The sequence below is a fragment of the Phodopus roborovskii genome, unplaced genomic scaffold (genome assembly GCF_943737965.1).
Source record: "Phodopus roborovskii unplaced genomic scaffold, PHOROB, whole genome shotgun sequence".
Classification (NCBI taxonomy): Eukaryota; Metazoa; Chordata; class Mammalia; order Rodentia; family Cricetidae; genus Phodopus; species Phodopus roborovskii.
This window is the reverse complement of record NW_026126651.1, coordinates 2,543,662-2,564,510: the sequence shown is the minus strand read 5'-3', so window position 1 is coordinate 2,564,510 and position 20,849 is coordinate 2,543,662. Positions and strand designations below refer to the sequence as shown.

Here is a 20,849-nt window from a genome sequence, read left to right as displayed (position 1 = left end):
GGGAGCCTGACCCCTGACCCGAGGGAGGGCGGGGGAGGTGGGAGGGAGCCCTGGGTCTGGAGGAGGTCTACAGAGGCGCTGTGGTCTGGTCTGGGTTCTAGTGTCAGGGGGTTGGGTTGGGAAAGCCATGGAGATAAATGTCTGTCTGTGTTGTCAGAGTTTAATGTGAGGAGAAGTAGAGGGAAGCGTTCTCACAAAAATCAGCCTTGGCCCTCCCCTTCCCCTCCATCATAGTGAGCGCCCCCTCCTGGGCTCACTGTACCTGCTGCCGCACGTGGGTGGGGGGCTTCTCTGGGTTACCCCCAGTCTATGGATGGGCAGCTGAGCCCGTCTCTGAAGCAGCCCTATCTGGAAACTTCTGCCCATTTCCCAGATGGTGACACTGAGTCCTTAGCTCTCCTGAGCTCACCCAATTCTAGAGCAATTAAGACCAATCTCTTCCATTGCCCAGATTCCAGCCAGAGGCCTCAGACACAGCCGGTGTTTGACAGGGGCTCTGAGCTGACCCTCAGCTGCCCAGCCACATCTGGCCAGAACTCCCAATCAGCGTCGCCTTCCAGGGCCAGAGGCCCAGTCAGATGTGGCATTGTCTCCCAGCCTCCTTTGGGCTGGGGATAGATAATGCAGGCGGCGGGCTGGAATGGCATGGAAGGGGCCACCCCAGGGCTGGGACCGAGCTGGTGGGTGGGAATCCATCTCACCCCTGGACCCCCCTCCAGTGCCTCGCTGCCTCATCAGGGCCCTGGCTGGGGTGTCCTTGGAGACCCAGGACTTCTTGAGCTGTGAAGGGAAAAAGAAAAAAAGTGAGCAGTTGCTGGGGCTCAGAGGGTGGCGTGCTAGCCTAGCATGCACAGGCTTGGCTTTGGTATCAGTACATGTAAAGCAGCCGTGATGGGCTCAAGGCCAGCGTGATCCTGTGAAACCCTGTCTCAATAAGGAACAAGAGGCTGAGAGGTGGCTCAGTAGATAAATGCTTGCTGTGGAACCATGAGGCCCTGGGTTTGGGTCCCCCAGCTCTCCCGTAAACGCCGGCACTGCCAGTTAAGCATGTAGCTCAGCACTAGAAGGCAGGCGAGTGACCCCAGGGTCCTGGGCCCACCAGTCCATCTGTGCAGCGAGACACTGTGTTAAAAATAGTGCGGAGAGGGACAGAGAAAGACCTCCAGCATCAACATCTGGCCTCAACAGGCACACAGAGCACACACACACAGAGCATACACACACACACACACACACACACACACACACACACAGAGCGAACACACACACACAGAGCACACACACACACACACACAGAGCATACACATACACACAAAGCACACACAGAGCATACACATACACACAAAGCACACACACAGAGCACACACACACACACACACACACAGAGCGAACACACACACACAGAGCACACACACACACACACACAGAGCATACACATACACACAAAGCACACACAGAGCATACACATACACACAAAGCACACACACAGAGCACACACACACACACAGAGCATACACATACACACAGCACACACACACAGAGCACACACACACACAGAGCACACACACACAGAGCACACGCACACACACACAGCACACACACACACACAGAGCACACACACACAGAGCATACACATACACACAAAGCACACACACATAGAGCACACAACACAGCGCACACACACAGAGAACACACACACACAGAGCACACGCACACACACACACACACAGAGCATACACACACACACACAGAGCACATACACACAGAGCACACACACACAGAGAACACACACAGAGCACACACACACAGAGCACACACACACACACAGAGCATACACATACACACAAAGCACACACACACAGAGCACACACACACAGCACATACACACACAGCACATACACACACAGAGCACACACACACAGAACACACACACACAGAGCACACACACAGAACACACACACACAGAGAACACACACAGCACACACACAGAGCACATACACACACAGAGCACATACACACACAGAGCATACACATACACACAAAGCACACACACACAGAGCACACACACACACAGAGCACACACACACAGAGCACACACAGAGCACACGCGCACACACACAGCACACACACAGTACACACACAGAGCACACACAGCACACACAGAGCACACACAGCACACACACACACAGAGCACCTGCACACTAGAACACACAGAGCACACACACACAGCACACACGCATGCACACGCACACACACACACAGCACACACACACAGCACACACACACAGAGCACACACACACACACAGAGCACACCTGCACACTAGAACACACACACAGAGCACATGCACACACACACAGCACAGGCATGCACACGCGCACACACACACAGCACACGCGCACGCACACGCGCACGCACACACACGGAGCACACACACACAGAGCACACAGAGCACACACACACACACACACAGAGCACACCTGCACACTAGAACACACACACACAGAGCACACACGCACACAGCACACACGCATGCACATGCGCGCACACACACAGCACACACGCATGCACACGCGCGCACACACACAGCACACATAAGAGGAAGAGAGGGGAGTGAAGATCCGGGGCCCACAGGGAGATACGTGGAGACAAGGGACCCCAGACCCACGGGGAAACCTCTCCTCTTGCCTTGTATCTGGAGGACAGGAAGCAGCTGTGGCCATCTAGGGGAACAAATATTTGCCCAGGGAGGGGACCTCGGTGGAGGCGAGGCAAGGACCTTGACCTGCCCCACTCCCTTTGGCTCTAGCCCACTGACAGATCTGATTCCGAGCTAGTTACCAGGGAGACCAGGCGGGGGGGGGGGGTTAGCTCCCTGAGGGACATAATCCCACTTGCCTGCATTCTGGGGGAGACTGTTTGTCTCCTCACACGGCCCTGCGACTTCTCATACAACTCGTCTCACAGTGAGAGAAACTGAGGCTCAGAGGCAAAACCACTTCTAGCCCAGGGCTATCCAAGCAGCTGGAGTGGACCCCCACTCTGCACATACAGATGAAGGGGGATTCTCAGTGCCCCTGACCCCTTCTCTCCCCCAATACTCCAGGGACACTCCGATCTAGGAAGTCTCCCTGGGAGACAGAGCTGAGTTCCAACCCCTTTCAGGGGCCTCAGTCTCCCAATCTGTGAAATGGGTAGGTTAAGTTTAACCCACTTACTTCGCCATGGTGGTGCACACCTGTCCAGCCCGGACATGGAAATTGGGGACAAGAGAATGTCAGGGCCAGCCTGGGCTGTAAGACCCTTTCAAGGACAGAACATGTGTTTCCTGCTTTGGGGTTCAGTGTTCAAGCAGGGCCTCCCCCCTCTCTGTTTCCCTGTAAGCGTCAGGTCTTGGGGGGTGGGGCTCACCTCATTGTCACCATCACTGGAGCCAGAGAGCTGGGACAGGCAGCTGAGGTCCCATAGGGAACGGCTGGGCCTGGTTGGGGGACCACTGGCTGTCCTCGCACGCTGTACACTCCTCAAGATGTCACTGAGAGCTGACCCTGTGGTGGGGCGGGTCTCCCGTCTGTCCCCTTCAAGGATGTGACAGGCGGCCAGGCGGTGGGCCAAAGGCTTGTCAGACAGCAACGGAGCCACAGGGGCCACAGGACAGCGCAAGGCCACACGGTGTGGGCTTCGGGGCAGCTGCGGACCCTCGGAAGGGCTGAACAAGGGGCTTCGAGCCGGTGCTGGCGGAAGCGGCCTGGAGGCTGCATACAGCACGCGGAACTCCTGGCTAAAGGCGTCCGCAATTTCCCCTGTGAGCAAGGTCACCAGGCCCCGGTGCAGGCGTGAGTCACTCCACGTGAAGCTAGGGATGTAGAGTGGCAGTCAGGATCTGTGCAGGGTGGCACCCACCCTGGTCCCCAGCCCCTGTGACCTTAAGTCATGCTCTAACGGGTGCCAGCTCCTCTGGTGAGTAGGACAAGAAGTACCTACCCTACTGCTTGTCACAGGCACCCAGGGGACACCATGAGGTGAGATCATCAAGCTGGACATGGTAATAGCAGCTGTGATCCCAGCTCTTGGGGGCTGAGGCAGGAAGGTCAGGGTTCACTACCAGTTCCGGAAAAGCCTGAGCTATGTGAGACCATCAAAAACCAAAACCAAAGGAAGCAGGAAACCCTTCTGCTGATCGTGTGACAGCAGATGGCCTTCAGCATGGGCTCTGCCCCGTCCCACTGAGGGACATCTCAGTGGGGTTCCCGTTCCTTTTCTTTTTTTCCTTTGAAGACAGGGTTCTCTGTGTAGCTCTGGCTGTCCTGGAACTCGCAGAGACCCGCCTGCCTCTGCCTCCCCAGTGCTGGGATTAAAGGCGTGCGCCACCACCGCCTGGCAAACACCTCAGTTTCTTTATCGCGAGATGGTGGTGGCCTTCTAATGCCCACAGGGCCATTTCAGATGCTTCCCGAAAAGCTGCATTTCCTGAGCATGTGCACTGTCCACCGGGATCCAGGTGGCATATCCGCCACACAGAGCAAGCGCCCCGTGGGGATAAAGATGGCGCCTGCACCGCCCTCACCCTTCACTTGGCTGTGGCTTTAGGGCCTCCAGTGCTAACGTGAACACTTGACACAGTCGAGGCTTCCCTCACTCAGATCCATGGGCCTGAGCACCCCACCATGGCTTCAGTGGGCCATGGTAGAACGAGACTGCCCCATGCAGGCAGAGCCCGTAACAGCACGAGTGGAGTGGGTGAGCATTATGTGAGGGGTCTTCGAGTGTCCTTACCTCGGCAGGTGACAGTTCTGGTCCCTTCAGCCTGTGGTGGGACAGGCTATGGCCCCTCCCCCACCCACAGCGGTCAGGGAACCCTGAGGGTCTGTGAAGTCACTGAGTTCCATGGCCCAAAGGCTTGTGGGCAGGGGTGCTGGCCCGTCTCCAACCCAAGGACTCAAGAGCTCCTGAGAGGGACACTTTGATTGGGAACCAGGACCACTCCAAGTGCTGACCCCCGAGGCCAGGACGAGGGGCAGGAGGTGCCATCCAGGAGGTCACAGGAGCCCGCGGTCTGGCTTGGGTGCTCTCCACGCCGCCAGGCCACCATGGTCCTTGGCTGGCTACTGCTTCTGGTGTTGGTCCTGTGCCCGGGTGCGACAGGCATCAAGGACTGTGTCTTCTGTGAGCTGACTGATTCCACTCAGTGCCCGGGCACATACATGCGCTGTGGGGACGATGAGGATTGCTTCATAGGCCATGGAGTGGCCCAGGGCGTGGGGCCCATCATCAGCAAAGGTTGTGTGCACGCCACCAGCTGTGGCCGTGAGGAACCGGTCAGCTACATGGGCCTCACTTACAGCCTCACCACCAGCTGCTGCTCTGGCCACCTTTGCAATGGGGGTGCTGGCTCTGCCACAGGGCCTGCCAGCCTGGCCCTGGGGCTGCAGCTGCTCCTGGCCCTGTTGCTGCTGCTTCCATACTGGCTGTGACCCACAGAAACTGCAGGGCCTGGGGCTGTGCCCTTTGCCCCCGCCTCCACCCCTCCCCCCCATTAAATGGCCAGAGGTGCAGTCTACCTCCTGTGGCCCTGGCTTCCTCCGTTCCAGGGCCCATGGGAGCCAGGCTGGCAAAGCCCCTGGCATGCCATCGTGTGGGGTGCGGCCTGTGACGCTCGCTGCTTTGCTGTGCCCGACTGGCCCTAAGACGCACATCTTTCCGTTTTTCTCAGGGTTCTTCTTTGTGTTAGCGTCACCTTAGAGTTCGTGAAGTACGGTAAAAACCAGTAATACCAGATGGGTTTCAGAGCACTTTTTTTGGTGGGGCAGGGATGCTTTTGGAGGCAGGCTGTCCTGTGTCCCGGGGTGGCCTCAGATTCTTCCCGTGGCTGAGGTTGGCCTTGATCTCAGTGGCCTTCCTTCTTTCAGTTGCTGCTACCACATCCGGCTCTGACGCACTTAGGCCATGTGCCGGGCTCTGCTCTGCCCTCTGGCAAAGCCAAGATGGTAGTGACGCTCCAAAGCATCGTGGTTTCAGGGCTGGAGGGTCTCAAAAGGTGAACAGGATCAGCAGCGTCAGCTCAAAGTGGGAACTTTCCAGAAATGTATGTCCCCACCGGTGGCCAGGTGGTCACAGGCAGCTGTATTTCAGCAAGTGATGAGGCCTTCCTTACCCTCCTGGACAGCACCTCCTACCCTGGGGCGCCCGGCCATGTCTGGAGCATTCTGTGATTGTCATGCTGAGAAATGGGGTAAGGGACACCACTGGCATCTGCCGGGTGGAGGCCGGGCTGAGGTCCAGTATGCACATGGAAGGGGCCCCTGTCACTGCATTCTGAAGGGAGGAAACTGAGGCACAGAGAAGGGAGTTGTTGCCTGAAGTCACACAGCTAGTAGCTTGCAGGGTTAGGATCTGAACCCAGGCCATCTGGCATCCACAGTCCATGCCTCAGTTTCCCAAGCTGGGGTTCACAAGGCTAGAGAGAGTCATTTCAGGCCACTCAGCAAAAGCAGAGAGCTCTGAGAGTTGTCTGTGGCAGGGCAGGGCCCCTCTCCAGGAAGAGCATTGGGCCCATTTTAGAGATGAGCAAGGAGCACTCTGCCCAGAAAAGGGTGCTCCTCCCGCAACCCCTCCCCATCATCAGCATGTTAAGGGAGGGTTGGGTACAGGGTGTCATGAGGGGACACACCTGTAGGATCCCGAGATGACCCTGTCACCGTCCAGCAGCAGGAACTTCTCCCGCACACGGCCGCTCACCTGCCGTCGCCTGCGCGTCTGGAAGGTGTGGCCCTGCACAGTCCGGATGTCCAGGTTCTAGAAAGAGCGTGTCCCATGATCCCACGGATACTGTCCAAGCATCCGTAGGGCCACGAATACTAAGCCTTAGATCTGGCGGTACACTACCTAGGCTGGCGCAAGGGTCCCTTTAGGACAGCCACCCCTCCCCAGTGACGTGGGTTTCAGATCTTAGAGAATCCCAGTGACCTAGGAACCTATGGAAAAGGCCCCCTCTGAGGGATAGGGGCATTGAGAAGCCTCTGGCCTGGCCCCTACCTCAGTGGTCCAGGGGTTCACCCCCAGCTGCTGGGCTAGTGCCAAGAAGGCAGGCAGATGCTGGAGGTCGAGCAGTAAATAGACAGGTACCCATCGACGTGTGGCGGCGTCCACCATGTCTGTGAGCAGGTCAGGGTCGGTGAAGACATCCATGACTATGGCCACCAGCTAGGGCGGGTAAAGTGGTAGGCAAGGGATGGGTAGCTGGCAGTACAGGCTCCATGGGTTACCCAGGGGCTGCAGGGAGACAGCCTCATCTACTCTCCCCTGCATGGAGTGTGAGCCAACCGAAGAGTTTTCCATCCCTGGTTGTTTACAGGTTGTCCCTTACAATGTCCACGCCACAGCTCCAGGTCAGGACTGGGTGCTGGTGGTCAGGAAGGTGGGCTGAGAGCTCAGCCTTGCAGGCAGACAAGGCTGAGTGGGATGAGTCATCAGCAACGTCACTACCAAGAGCTTAAAGCAAACCGAGCCTGATTCCCGGTGCCCTCTGTCTTGGAAGGCTGTACATCCACACCCATGTAGATCACTTGGACCAGGGAAACCCCAGGACTGCTACCTAAGGAATGGGGCTTCAGGAGCCACAGAATGGGGACCCACACCCAGGAATTTCCTGGAGGAAACTAGGAGTCTCTAGTTTACTATCAAAGGGACTGACATAAGCAGTCACAACTCGGCTCCAGGAGCACTGACACCCGGTCTCAGAGGGTTCCAGGTCTGAAGGGAAAGGGATAGATCCTGGGCTCAAGGTCCACAGACCAGGGGAGCATGGCTATAGCCTTGCAAATTGCAGGAGGGTGTGGGAGAAAGCCTAGGTACTGGTGATGGGGTTTACACTCACCTTGTGAGCAGCCTGGATCTCCTGATGTACCAACTCTTTAATAGATGGCTGACCCTCGCCTGGTGGCTGGGTGTAGAGCTGAGCTCGGGTGATACCCTTCCAGGCAGTATCCTCAGGCCAGCCTAGCCGCAGCACGGGTGCCGGTTCCTCAGACTGCCCAGGCCAGTAGGTTAGGCTGCCAGTATTCCCATCGGTGGCAGCAGTGCCTGCTCCACATGGCTCCTGGCTTGGGACTGTCCAGTCTTCAGCAGCTGCAGCCAGGGCCTGAGCCTCATCTGCACTCAGAAATGGGGGCAACCTCTCCTGCTGCACGCAGGTCCTGAAGGCCTCTTCCCCACTGCTCAGCAATGCTTCAAGAGCTAGCCGCTGGCCCTCAGAGTACAAGAAGCCAGAGCTGGCCTTGGTCAGGGCTGTCTCACCAGCCTCCAATCCCTCTCCTTCCAGTGCAGCCAGCTGGGAAGCCGCCATTGGAGCCACAGTGCCTTAAGAGGCCCGGTCCTGGAAGGTCTGGACAACTTTCGGGGTCTGACCATCTGGGGTCTGTGATACTGTGTGGCCAGCCAGGGCCCCCAGGGTAGCCCTGTGAACATCTACAGTTCCTTGAAGCTGTCCCTGACTCACAAACCCTATAACCCCCTTACACCATCTATCTGATCACCAGGTCCCAGTAGACGCCTCTACCGCTGTGGTGCATTGAAGGGATGCCTCTGCCGACCACAGGACCACCTCCAACTCGGAGCCACAGTGGCCTTTAGGTGGCCCTTGGCAGCTTCAGGCCTGTCCGGATGACCTGCCTACCCTCAGTCCTGCTACTTGCCCAATTATTTCCAGGGAAATAGCTGTTTGCCTGTCCCTGGTGTCCTACTGCCTAGAATGAATGGCTCCAAGGCCACTTTGGCTGCAGCAGGGCAGATAATCGAGTCTACTCTACTTCCCTGCCCACCGGCTCCAAGGGCTAATGAGACACCTCCCAGTTAGGCCTGCCTTGGGGACCCAAGGAAGCCATGGTCCTCCCCCCAGGCACTTGCCAGCCTCCTTCCAGGCTCAGGTAATGGAAATATCTCTGCTGTGACCCTAAGATCCACCTGAGCCTTAGGTAGACATGCTGCCTTGTCCTCTGATCGTAGCTTAGCCTGGTATCTACCAGTCCCAAGGTCTCCTGGCTACACCCTACTTCCTGGACAGGAACCACCCTCGTCTACCCCATGTACCTCTTGAGCCTGGAGCTGGTCAGCCAACTGGCACCTCAAAGCCCACAGGAAGAATTGGATGTGGCCAGGTCTCCCCATGCGTGGACCCCTGGGTCTGAGTCCCAGCTTAGAAGCTGGCCCTTTCACATTCACATGAGCAGCTCTTCCGGGGCCCTCCACCCAACTGGGCCGTTGGACTTGGGGCACAGCCCCTTGAGCAAACGCAGGGGGAGGGCCTACCAGGCACCAAGCTCAGGGAATGGCTATTGTCACACCAGCTTCCAGAGCTGTTCCCACGCCCTCCCCACACCCCCAGTGTCTAGATCCTGGGAAAGACTAATCCTAGGAGGAAGTAGACACCGGACACCCAGCATAGGTGGGTGGGGTGGGGCTCTAATCACAGGCAAAGGACACACTAGCCCCTCCTCTTCCCAGAGATGGGTTTACAGCGGCTGCAATTCAATCTCTCTGCCACCACTGGTGGCTCTCAGCCCACCCTGCCCCATCCCAATTCATGAACACACAGGCCATCAACATCCAAAGTTTCTTTAATAACAGATCCAGGGTTAGTTTTTGTAGCCACGGCTGGCCCTTCTGCCTCTGGCACGTTCGAACTTCCGGCCCTTGGAACGGACATACGGTCTGTGGGGGGAAACGCGAGTGAGAGAAGCCCGGATCACAGTGCTGGAGATCTCCCGTGGGCTATGTAAAGGAGACCTTTCACGGGGCCACCCGCCACCAGGGGACAAAGCCTGGTGATACTCACTTGGTATGGCTGTGTGGGGTTCCTGGGGCCTTGCCAAAATGCCGGTACACCTCCCGGCCCTTGCGAGGTCCTGGCCAGAGAGAAAGAGGTTAAGTAGAGACCAGGCGCTGTGACCACAGGGAGTGTCCCCAAGCCTAGGTGCTTCCATGCAGCCCTCACTCACCGGATAAGAGCACAGTGCCTCGGCCCTTGGGAGACTCCAGGGCTAGCTGGTCAAAGGTGAGGATCTTACCCCCAGCCTTCAGGATGCGACTTCGGGCCCGGCTGCTCACCCTCAGTGCACACACCTAAGGGGCAGACAGATGCCAGGGGTGGTGAGGACTGTCACACATCCTCAATGGCGGCAAGCAAGGGTGCCACTGGCACACAGCAAAGCTGGAGTGTGGGGTCACGCTGGTCGCTTACCTTCAGCTTGGGCACTTCGAGAATGCGCACATCGTCTGTGACTGTCCCCACAACCACAGCTGTCTTGTTCTCTCGTCCAGGAAGCTTCATCTTTCGGATCTAGGAGGAGTGAGACAGGTTAATATTTTGCATTCACACCCATCACACCGAGACCAAATTAGCCAAGACTGCCAAAAGCCACCTCCCCCGACAACGACAAGTCTCTGCAGGCTTTGCCAGAGGTCTGAGAGCTGACACCTTTACCTGCATCCTGTACTTAAACATAGGCAAAGAACTTTGGAAGCCCCTCCTCTCTAACCCCAGCCACCAACCAAGCCAGAAGTCCCCAGGCGGAAAAGCACATCAAAGCCCAGAGCCCTGCTGGCCTCACAACCCAGGGCCAAGCACCCACTCCAGACCCAGTTCCTCCGCCCAGCCCAGGTACTAACCATCCGGGACAGGGACAGAGGTGGCCGGTTAGTGCGACTCATAAACAACCTTTTCAGCACAACCTGATTGAAGGTGGAGTTGGTTCTTCTGGCCAGAAACCTGTACAGCTGAAAGGAAGGAAAGCGTGATCACGTGACTCCCAGAGAACCCCTCCCAGGCTAGGAAGCCCCCACAGCTCTCCCGCCTTGCTGGCCTCCCGGCCCTACTCACTGTGGAGGCCGTGGCTCACCTTGACGAGCAGCCGCAGATAGATGTCTTGGCTCTTGGGCTCCTTGCGCCGAACTTTTCGGTCTTTGTTATGTCGAATGTCTACACCCTGTGGGAGGTGAAGGGACTGACTTAGAGAACATTTGGTCTGCAGTTCTTAGACCAAAGGGTGAATCGGCAGGCAAGGGCCGGAGGCCTTGCACAATTCATTCAGAAACCATGCTCCATTTCAGCCCAGATTCAGAGGGCTTAGACCCTTCCCCAAATGACAGACCCCGATGATCCCCCACGGAAGGGGGAAGGAATGGGGGATTGATATGTAAAAAAAATAAGGTTTCTAAATTGACTTTTTAAAATACTTTTCTAATTCACATATCGATCCCAGTTCCTTCTCCCTTTTGGAGCCAATTTCTAACTTGAACAGTTGCCCTATACCCACCCCTCTTTGTAGCCCTGGCTGTCCTCAACCCAAGAGATCTGCCTGCCTCTGCCTCCTAAGTGCTAGGAATAAAGGTGTGGGACCTCACCGCCTGGCTACCTTGTATCTTTACACCAAAATTGTTACTCATCCTTCAGGCTATTCAGCTGACAATCAAAATCCCAGGCCCACCAAGCCCCTCAGCAACAGCACTCTATTTAAAAATTCAAATTTCGCCTGGCTAGTGGTTCACAATAGTAAGGGGAAACAGAAAAGGGTCTGGAATTACTATAGCCAGGACAAACAAACAATCCCCAAAGGACAGCAGGATTAAATCTGGAGGGGAGGATGCTGTTACCTGACATTTCCCACTCATCACAAACTCACTCTACACACACAGGTAATATTTTTGTCTGGGCCTGGCACCATTATTCCCATAATCCCGAAACACAGTAAAATCCTGTCTCAGAATAAAAACTAAGACGTACAAGATACCCAGCTAGCTCAGTCTACCTTAGAGCAAAAGACCCTGCATTCTATACCAGGTATTTGGGGGGGGGGGTCACGTCTTTCCAAGAATGTCACTTCTCAGGACAGCAAATCTGGAAAGCAGCCAGAAGGAGCCAACAGTAGGTTCTAGCCACGGGAGTATCTCTTATGTACGACCAAGTGAAACTCTTACACCATCCATTTCGAACAGTCCCAGGAAGGCCAGACACTTTGGTTATTTTATCCCCACTCATTTTCAAGCTGTTAGCATCAGTGAAAAGCTAACAGCGCCGTTTACCCTGCAGCTTCATGTATCTCTCCCCAACTCACAAGACGTGGACGGGATTACTAGACACGCTTCCGCCCAAAAAAAGGCACTGGGGCAGGCACTGTCCCGGTAAGCCCGGAGAGGCGAGCCAACGCCCCCCGCGCCGCAACCCCGGGGATGGGGGGCCACTCTCCGCAGGACCCCAACTCGCCAAGTTCAAGCTAAGGCAGCCGGGTGTCGGGATGCTGGCTGCAATGCGAGCGCTCACGAGGTCGAGGCAACGGCACGGCCGCTGCGTTCGGGGCCAGGACGCATTCGCTGAGAGCTGCCGGGGTCTGCAGAGCCAAACTTCGCCGAGCAAGCGAGTGTCCGGGGGCGCCTAGGGCCGGTCGCCCGCTGCCGGCTGCCGGCGGCGGCTCGTCCCGGCCGGAGGCCCCTGTCTAGTCCCCAGGCTCCCTGGGCACCATCCGCGCCCGCCCGCCCGCGCCGCTCCGACGCGCTGCGACCCGGCCCCGCTGAGGATGGCAGCGGATGGGACGGCCACGGCCGCCGCCAGGCTCGCTCACCATGATGGCGCCTCCTGCACGGCCAGGTCCGGAAAGACAGAGCCGCGCCGGGGTGGGCGGGGAAAGGGCTCTGGGCGAGGCGCGCGCAGGACGCGTCACGGGGCGCTCTACCCTGCCCTGCGCGTCTCGGTGGGGTCTTGGTGACGTCACACGGGCGCGACGCGGCGCTCTACCGCAATCTGGGGTTCTCTATGGTAAATTGGAGGCCCGAGCACAGCGGTCCACAGAGCCAGCAAAGGGAAACCAATGCGACACCGGGGAGACTTGCCGGCAGGCAGAGAGCCTCTCTGTCCTTTCCCGGTCCCTGTTCTCCCTATTCTTCACGGGTAAAGGGCCTGAGAGCGAGAGATATGCTTGGAGTTAGCAGGAGGAATCTCGCGGTGACTCTCTGGCCGCACGCCGACTGCGTCTCGGTGGCTCCCGGAGGACCCGGTGGGCTGTGTGGTGGAGGTGAGGCTTGTCCCGGCCTGAAGAAGCAGCTTGTCGCACCCGTCCGGCATTCCGCGAATCCGCCGCTGCCTTTTCCTTATGCTCAATTTACTAGGCGCAGCAAAAGTTCAGGAAGCCCCACAAGAGTTCTAATCTGAGACTTCCGTACCGCAGTTTAACCTATAGTACCCCCTCCCCAATATTTTGGGTTCGGCTTTCCCCCTGCTCTTAGATGGCCTCGTCCCCAGTCTCTCCTAAGTCGCCTTCCTCAGAGAGCCGCTGTTTTGCTCGGCCAGACAGTTTGAACTGGTCCATCATTTTCGATGTACAAAGTATTGATGTTCAGAGAAGGCACACGGAGCCCTCAGCCTGGATCGGATCTGGGGGGAAATGGGGATGGATGACAAGCTCTTGAGGAGCGGCTAACCCCGGAGAGAATGAAATAGAGACCATGGCGTGGAGGGGCGGGGTGGGGTGGAGGCCTGAGGGTGAGAAGGAAAAAAGGCAAGGGACCCCCGGCAGAAGGAGAGAGATAGGAAAATTGCCACCTAGCCAGAATGCAGGCTATTTCGGGTGCCAGATCTGCTTTTTTGGTTTGTTTGTTTGTTTGTTTTAAGTTAGGGTTTCACGAAGTTGCCCAGCTTGGCTCTGAGTCAATCTTTCTGCCTCAGCCTCCCAAGTAGCTGGGATTACAGTCTTTTGACACCTGGCTCTGCTACTTAAAATGGTGACCTTGGGTAAGTCACTTCCTATGTTTTTTTCCTTGTTTGGAAAAGCAGTGATAGTAACCTTAACAGGGTTATCTTGCCCGGCTGTGTAGGTCTGTAAACATGTTCGGTCAACACTTAGTACATAGTGGTAGGTAGAATCTGTTACCTGAACTTGGGTAGGGAAAGATGGGTTAGCTGCATGGGAGATGTTGGTTCTGGGACCCTCAGCCTGCAACGTGCACCTCCTCTCCAGAGTCCCAGCCTGGGACTGCACAGTGAGTAAGAACTTTTTACCCAGACACCCCCTATACAGCCTCCTGTGCTGTGATGGTTGACAGAGCAGAAGTCTGGCTGCCCACAGGATGTCCTGAACCCAAGGGGGAGTGGGACAGGTAAGGCTCTATGTAGAGCCATAGTTCTCAACATGTGGGTCACATGACTTTCACAGGGGTTGTATATCAGATGCAACAGATGCATATCAGGTTCCTAACAGTAGCAGAATTCGTTATGAAGTAGCAAGAAAAATAATTTTATGGCGTGTGTGGGGGGGTCACCATGCCACGAGCAACTGTATTAAAGGGTACATAGCATTAGGAAGGTTGAGAACCTCTGTACTAGAGTCTCAGGTTGTCATACCATGGGTGAGAGCATCTGCCGAGGCCCTTCTGCCCTTGGCCTCAGTCCCCTGGGTCAGGGTGAGTAGTCCTTTTCTCCCACAGACACACAAATCAGCTGCGCTATTCAGGGTGAGATCACGTGGCTGGCGAGCTAGCACTTCCCCTTTCTTGCTCCCTTCCTCTGCCAAGGTCCCCACTTTACTGAGGGCCTCATTCCCTGGCATGTTATCTGGGGCTGTTGCTGCTGTGCATTGGATGCAATGTGCATTTGCTTGGCAATAAGCAAACTACCTTCTCTACTTAATCTTCTTTCTATGAAGTTTTGTACCTGCTTAGTATATAAGAATGCTGTGCCCTGCATGCGGGAGGTGCATTGGACTGGAACACACACACATACACTCACACACACACACATACACTCAAACACATATATACACACACATACACTCACACATACACACACACACCACACACATACACTCACACACACACATACACTCAAACACATATATACACACACACACATACACTCACACACGCACATATTCACCATACACACATACACACACATACACTCACACATATTCACCATACACACACACATACACTCACACATACACACATACACACTCACACATACACACACATACACTCACACATACACACACCACATACACATACACTCACAGATACACACACACATACATATTCACCATACACACACACACTCACACACATACACACACATACACTCACACATACACTCACACACACGTGCTGTCTCAAGTTTTGCCTATCTCCTGCTGCCCACTTGCTTTGCTCTTTGTTTTCATTCCAAAGCTTTTGTCCCCACGCCTCTCTGGGATTCTGTCTTGTCACGTGGTGGTTTCCTGGGCAGATGTTAATCGCATTCTGCCTCCTCTACGGCTAGAGTCCAAGGTAAACAGTTTTTTACAAAATTAATGAGCTTGCCCATCCTGGGTAGCATTCAAGAACTGTCTCCACCTATGTTGTTCATTTTCTGGGGTCTGTTTGTTACGTTGTTTGACACAAGGTGTCACATAACTGTCACATCCGTGCAGCAAAAGTGGACCTTCTCTTACTGATGCTTCTGCCTCGGCCGCGTAAGCGCTAGAATTACGTACAGGGTACCCTGCCACCACACCAACGTCAGCTTCAATGTTTTCATTTCTTTGTTACTCTCTGCTTTGCTCAGACTCCCTGTTGCTGACGTTAGAGAGAGTTGGTCTCTGCAATGGAAGAACTCCTCCCCCACGCTCCTTTTTTTTAAACTCTGTTGGGACAGGCCGTTTTGACCTTAACAAAGATGGCGAGTTAAGCTTTGCCTCGGACCACGTCCTTACCTCTGCTGTGTGTGTGCCCTCACTTATGATGGGGCCTCTTTGCTCCGCCAAAGCCCCTCCCGGTTTCCTCACTCGGCCGGTCAGGTCCCGTCGCGTAGTTCCGGAAGCGGATGGCCCCGCCTCCCCGCCCTCTCATTGGTGCGGCTCAGACTGGCTGCGCAGGCATTGGCTGGGCGGACGCACACCCTTCCCCCCACCCCTAGATCTGATGGGGGCGGTAGAGCAGACTCTGGAGGGGCGGCCGGGAGGACGCGGCGTGCGCGCAGGTTGTAGGGTTCGGGGTGACCCTAGAGGGGCGGACACTCAGATCCGGGTGCGGAACACTTGGTGGGATCTGGAAACGGAAAACCAGGTCCACGCCCGGGACAGAGACCCAGACTCGAGGCTGCGTTGCGGCCCTAGAGTAGGGGAACGCACCAGGGACAGGCTGAGCCGAGGGCCGGGAACCTGTGGATGGAGGCCCAGATCTGGAGTCCCGGGAGACCGAGACGCAACCCAGAATGGAGCATGTATAGGACTCTGTGCTAGTGTCTGATGTGAGGGGGGTTTGAGGTTGGGATAGATAACAGCGTTAAGGGAGTAGCCCAGGGCAGCCAGCGGGCAGAGGCAGATCCCGCGGGGACAGTATCCATGGGGGCGTGTCCCAGGCTGCTGTGAGCCCGGAAAGGTGACAGGGCAGGCGGGCGACTGGGAAAGACCAAAGGTGAGCAGTTAAGAGGTTGGACCTTCTGCAGGACATAAGAGACTCAGCCCTGACTCCCACCCTCTTCTCAAAAAGAAGGCGGCCGGCGGGCCAGCCAGCCAGGTTAGTGCTTCCTGACAAACCGGCTGGCGGACACTCCCATGTGGCTCACCTCTGACTGCTCTGTGTGTCCTGTCCGCTCTCTGCTGTCTGTTGCTTTCTTCCCTGGGGTGAGAAACTTCTAAGTATCTTATTGGCCTGTGCTGGCTGTTGTCTCCTCTGTTTCTATTTTCCAGAGCCTTCTCTTTCTTCTCTGTGCCTGTGTCTACACGGTCCTCCCCTCGCTACCTAGCAGTGACTCAGTGTGTGGGAGGGGCAGTGTCTTTCTGTCTCAGCCTTTTTTTTTTTTTTTTTTTTCTGTCTCTATCATCCAGTTTCCCTTTTGGGTCTCAAGCCCATGCCATCACCCAGTACATGATGTATCTTATGCTTTGGCCACTTTCTTTTTTTTTTTTTTTGGTGGGGGTGGGGCTTTCTCTGGCTGCCCTGGAACTCACTCTGTAGACCAGGCTGGCCTCAATTTCAGAGATCCACCTGCTTCTGCCTCCCCAGTGCTAGGATTAAAGGCATGGGCCACCACCACCCAATTCTTCTTTTTTTCTTATGATTAGCGTGGGTTTTTGTTGTTTCTTTGTGGGTTTAGTTGTTTCTGAAACAAGGTATCCCTGGCTGGCCTCAAACTTGTGCCTCTGACTCCCTAGTGTGGCTTGTGTGCACTACCATGCCTGCCTGTCAGGGACTTCAACTGGTTGTTGCACACAGAGTCCTGAATAATTATCTGAAAGTAAAATACTTTCATGCCTGGATCCTGGCCTTCCTGCCCTGCATCATGGGGTCTCTCCATGCTCTCCTGTACGTGGTATTCCCTTCCCACACTCTGTCTCATTTTCACAGGCCCCCTCCTCCCCACCTACCACGAGGACCTAGGATTCTGACCATTATCTTCCTCCCTCCCCACAGAGGCTGGAGCAGGAGCTGACCACAAGCCGAGGATCTAGGAAGGCTAGGCCATGGCTCCACCGCCACTACTACCATTGGCCTCCAGTACCCCAGTCCTGCATGGCGAGTTCGGTTCCTACCCAGCTCATGGCCCACGGTTTGCCCTAACCCTCACATTGCAAGCCCTGCACATACAGCGGTTGCGCCCGAAGCCTGAAGCCCGGCCCCGAGATGGCCTAGTCCCTCTGGCAGAGGTCTCAGGCTGTGGCACTCTGCAAAGCCGGAGCCCCTCAGACACCGCAGCCTACTTCTGCATCTACACCTACCCACGGGGCCGGCGTGGAGGCCGGCGCAGAGCTACTCGCACCTTCCGGGCTGATGGTGCGGCCACTTACGAGGAGAATCGTGCAGAGGCCCAGCGCTGGGCAACTGCCCTCACGTGTCTCCTTCGAGGGGTGCCTCTGTCTGGAGACCAGGGTGAGCCGCCTCGCCTGGGCCACACACATAGGCGCCTCTGTCCCTTTGTGTGTGTTTGTATCTTGTGTCTTTCTGGGCCTCTGCTCTTGGCTATATTGTCTGTCCCTCCACGGACAACAGATGAGGGACACGTTGAGTCACGGGCTCCCAGGCGTGTGGTCGGTACCCCACTGGGTCTTCAGGCAGCACAGAGGGGGCCTGGAGTCCCACCGTACACAGGGGGCAGGCCTTGGAGCAGAGTTCCCTCACCCGGGCCCCCACTTCTTGCCGAGCCCTCCTTCCCCTCCCCCGGCCTCGGAGCTGCTTGGGGACGGTGACAGCGCAGGAGCCTGGTGCTGGCTAACTTCCTGCCCTGCCACTTACGGGTTCAAAGGGCACACACTTGCTTTCACAGCCAGCCCTCATTGTCAGCACTTAAGACCTGGGCTGCCCCCACGGGCCAGGTGCCAGAAAGGAACTCCCAGCCGTCCCTGGGGACCTGACCTTACTTGTCAAGTCTTCTTGGGGCCCCTTTACCAAGAGGTCTCTGGCCTCTGGAAGATTCAGCCCTTTTCTCTCCCCGTCTCTCGTCTCCTCCAGAAATCACCCCTGAACTGCTGCCGCGGAGGCCCAGGCTGCTCATCCTGGTTAATCCTTTTGGGGGGCGGGGCCTGGCCTGGCAGCGATGTATGGATCATGTGGTACCCATGATCTCCGAAGCTGGGCTATCCTTTAACCTCATACAGACAGGTAGGGGCTGCTGGCGTACGGTGGGGAGGGAATCCTCTGGAGGGGTGAGGCAGGATGAGGAGGCTTCTTGGCTAACCTTTTTATTTGTCTGCTTAGAACGACAGAACCATGCTCGTGAGCTGGTGCAGGGCCTGAGCCTAAGTGAGTGGGAGGGCATTGTCACTGTCTCCGGAGATGGGCTGCTTTTTGAGGTAGAGCCACATACCCTAACCCTGCCCTGGGGGGAACAGAGAGGGTGGCGAGGACCCAGGCAGACCTATCCCATCTGCAGGTGCTGAACGGGCTCCTCGATCGGCCAGATTGGGAAGATGCCGTGCGGATGCCCATTGGGGTCCTCCCCTGCGGTTCCGGCAATGCACTAGCTGGGGCAGTTAACCACTATGGCGGGTACGTTGACAGCTTTCGCTGAGGCAACAGGGTTACCTGCTAAAGAGAGGGATGAGTCTTTGGGACTACAGGGTCTCGTGATATTTTGTTACCCTCACCCCTCTTCCCTTTAGCCAATAGCTAGCTCTGTGGCCGTCCCGCAGAAAGCCTTTTAGGGTGCTTATGGAGAACTCGGGGACATGTCCCCCGGTGGCATTGCTGCTCACCCCAGCCTTTCTCCCTGCCGTGTCTCGCCCTGCCCTCCGTTTCCTCTGTGACACCCGTCTCTGGCTGTGAAGGTTCGAGCCGGCTGTCGGTGTTGATCTGCTGCTCAACTGCTCGCTGCTCCTCTGCCGCGGTGGCAGCCAGCCTCTGGACCTGCTCTCCGTCACACTAGCCTCAGGATCCCGCTGTTTTTCCTTCCTGTCAGTGGCCTGGGGATTCTTATCAGATGTAGACATCCACAGCGAGCGTTTCAGGGCCCTGGGCAGCGCTAGGTTCACCCTGGGTGCGGCACTGGGCCTGGCCACATTGCATACCTACCGTGGACGGCTCTCCTACCTCCCTGCTACCACAGAGCCAGTCCTGCCCATTCCGGGTCACAGCCTGCCTCGAGCCAAGTCAGAACTAGCTTTGGCCCCAGCCCCAGCCCCAGCCGCCACCCACTCGCCCCTTCATCGCTCAGTGTCTGATCTGCCCCTGCCCCTGCCCCAACCTGCCTTGGCCTCCCCTGGGTCCCCTGAACCCCTACCTGGCCTTTCTCTCAACGGTAGCGGTCCAGAGCTGACTGGAGACTGGGGGGGAGCTGGGGATGCACCTCTGTCCCCAGATCCACTGCTGCGCTCACCCCCTCGGTCTCCCAAAACCGCTCAGCTTTCACCCATCACTGAGGGGCCCCCGGAAATGCCAACAACCTCGGGGGCCCCGCCTTCCAGCTCCAGTGCTCCAAAAGTCTCTGCCTGGGGCCCAGCTGACCACCTGCTCCCTCCCCTGGGCTCTCCACTGCCCCCAGACTGGGTGACGATAGAAGGCGAGTTTGTACTCATGTTGGCCATCTTGCCCAGCCACCTCTGTGCAGACCTGGTGGCTGCCCCTCATGCTCGATTTGACGATGGCGTGGTGCACCTGTGCTGGGTGCGCAGCGGCATCTCACGGGCTGCGCTGCTACGCATTTTGCTGGCCATGGAGCATGGGAACCACTTCAGCCTGGGCTGCCCTCACCTGGGCTATGCTACAGCTCGTGCCTTTCGCCTCGAGCCACTCACATCTCGTGGCGTGCTCACTGTGGATGGGGAGTTAGTGGAGTACGGGCCAATGCAGGCGCAGGTGCATCCCAGCCTCGCCAAGCTACTCACTGGGCCTGCAGGTCAGAAGCCGTGACCCTAAACAAGCCTGAAACATGCCGAGGTGGTGCGACCAGATCACCATAGGATATGGCCTGGCTTTTATAGGTAGAAGTAGGACCGGAACTCAGACTAGCAAGAGTGGAAATTGGTGTTGGCCCTCGAGTCCCAGAGGGCCTAGCGGCTGAGGGTGGGGCCTGCCTTCCTTGCTGCCCAATGACGGGGCCTGGAATGTATGAGCTAGCAAGGCCTCAGCTCATTGGCCAGCCAGGATTTCTTCTTGCCTCCTTCGGTGCCTCCACTTGACTGGCCAATCAGCCCATGAGGGGCAGGTTCCCCCAGGCGGTCCCCAGGATTTGCACTAATGGTCCGCCCCTTGCCGGTGGGGGGTGGAGAAATTCACTCCTCACGTCGTGTGTGTCCCTGGTCTAAAAAGCAATTGAAAAGGTCTATGCAATAAAGGCGTCGCTTTCTTCTTCGCCCCTTCCGTCTAACGGCCTTTCCAATTACTCCTGCCCTC

The 20,849-nt window shown here is 56.7% G+C and overlaps 4 protein-coding genes across 6 annotated transcripts; 2 read left to right on the top strand and 2 right to left on the bottom strand.

The window, feature by feature from the left end:
• Positions 1–543: 543 nt before the first annotated feature.
• Positions 544–8,363, bottom strand: Fam83e (family with sequence similarity 83 member E). The gene is made up of 5 exons (XM_051174410.1): positions 7,876–8,363; positions 7,035–7,202; positions 6,670–6,794; positions 3,411–3,855; positions 544–780 (listed from the first exon to the last, which is right to left on the bottom strand). The coding sequence occupies exons 1-5, from the start codon at positions 8,341–8,343 to the stop codon at positions 544–546; spliced, it is 1,443 nt and encodes a 480-aa protein (XP_051030367.1). The 5' UTR covers positions 8,344–8,363.
• On the top strand, positions 4,740–5,631 carry Spaca4 (sperm acrosome associated 4). The gene has a single exon (XM_051174423.1). It carries the CDS (start codon positions 5,090–5,092, stop codon positions 5,471–5,473), a length of 384 nt encoding a protein of 127 aa, XP_051030380.1. The 5' UTR covers positions 4,740–5,089; the 3' UTR covers positions 5,474–5,631.
• Positions 8,364–9,595: 1,232 nt separating the features above from the next.
• On the bottom strand, positions 9,596–12,679 carry Rpl18 (ribosomal protein L18). Its single transcript, XM_051174420.1, has 7 exons — positions 12,614–12,679; positions 10,895–10,981; positions 10,665–10,772; positions 10,237–10,335; positions 9,995–10,118; positions 9,832–9,901; positions 9,596–9,707 (listed from the first exon to the last, which is right to left on the bottom strand). Exons 1-7 carry the CDS (start codon positions 12,614–12,616, stop codon positions 9,632–9,634), a joined length of 567 nt encoding a protein of 188 aa, XP_051030377.1. The 5' UTR covers positions 12,617–12,679; the 3' UTR covers positions 9,596–9,631.
• A 188-nt stretch (positions 12,680–12,867) lies between these two features.
• On the top strand, positions 12,868–20,823 carry Sphk2 (sphingosine kinase 2). Of its 3 annotated transcripts, none has more exons than XM_051174408.1 (6): positions 12,868–13,063; positions 17,436–17,891; positions 18,471–18,620; positions 18,717–18,811; positions 18,892–19,007; positions 19,286–20,823. In XM_051174408.1, the coding sequence occupies exons 2-6, from the start codon at positions 17,486–17,488 to the stop codon at positions 20,364–20,366; spliced, it is 1,848 nt and encodes a 615-aa protein (XP_051030365.1). In that variant the 5' UTR covers positions 12,868–13,063; positions 17,436–17,485; the 3' UTR covers positions 20,367–20,823. The 3 variants fall into 3 exon arrangements, with proteins under 3 accessions (XP_051030365.1, XP_051030364.1, XP_051030366.1); XM_051174407.1 differs by lacking the exon at positions 12,868–13,063 and adding an exon at positions 15,922–16,538; XM_051174409.1 differs by lacking the exon at positions 12,868–13,063 and adding an exon at positions 15,978–15,999.
• The last annotated feature ends 26 nt before the right edge of the window (positions 20,824–20,849 follow it).

Bases quoted from the DNA above. Each gene is read 5' to 3' on its own strand.
- Rpl18 (XM_051174420.1), bottom strand. The intron at 10,773-10,894 runs GTGAGCCACGGC...CCTTCCTTTCAG, and splicing joins ATCTGCGGCTGCTCGTCAAG to CTGTACAGGTTTCTGGCCAG. The intron at 10,119-10,236 runs GTAAGCGACCAG...TCTGCCCCTTAG, and splicing joins TCGAAGTGCCCAAGCTGAAG to GTGTGTGCACTGAGGGTGAG.
- Spaca4 (XM_051174423.1), top strand. From the start codon at position 5,090: ATGGTCCTTGGCTGGCTACTGCTTCTGGTGTTGGTCCTGTGCCCGGGT.
- Sphk2 (XM_051174408.1), top strand. From the start codon at position 17,486: ATGGCTCCACCGCCACTACTACCATTGGCCTCCAGTACCCCAGTCCTG. The intron at 17,892-18,470 runs GTGAGCCGCCTC...CGTCTCCTCCAG, and splicing joins GCCTCTGTCTGGAGACCAGG to AAATCACCCCTGAACTGCTG. The intron at 18,621-18,716 runs GTAGGGGCTGCT...TTGTCTGCTTAG, and splicing joins CTTTAACCTCATACAGACAG to AACGACAGAACCATGCTCGT.
- Fam83e (XM_051174410.1), bottom strand. From the start codon at position 8,343: ATGGCGGCTTCCCAGCTGGCTGCACTGGAAGGAGAGGGATTGGAGGCT. The intron at 3,856-6,669 runs GTGTGTCCCCTC...CTACATCCCTAG, and splicing joins GTCATCTCGGGATCCTACAG to CTTCACGTGGAGTGACTCAC. The intron at 781-3,410 runs GTGAGCCCCACC...TTCCCTTCACAG, and splicing joins CCAGTGATGGTGACAATGAG to CTCAAGAAGTCCTGGGTCTC.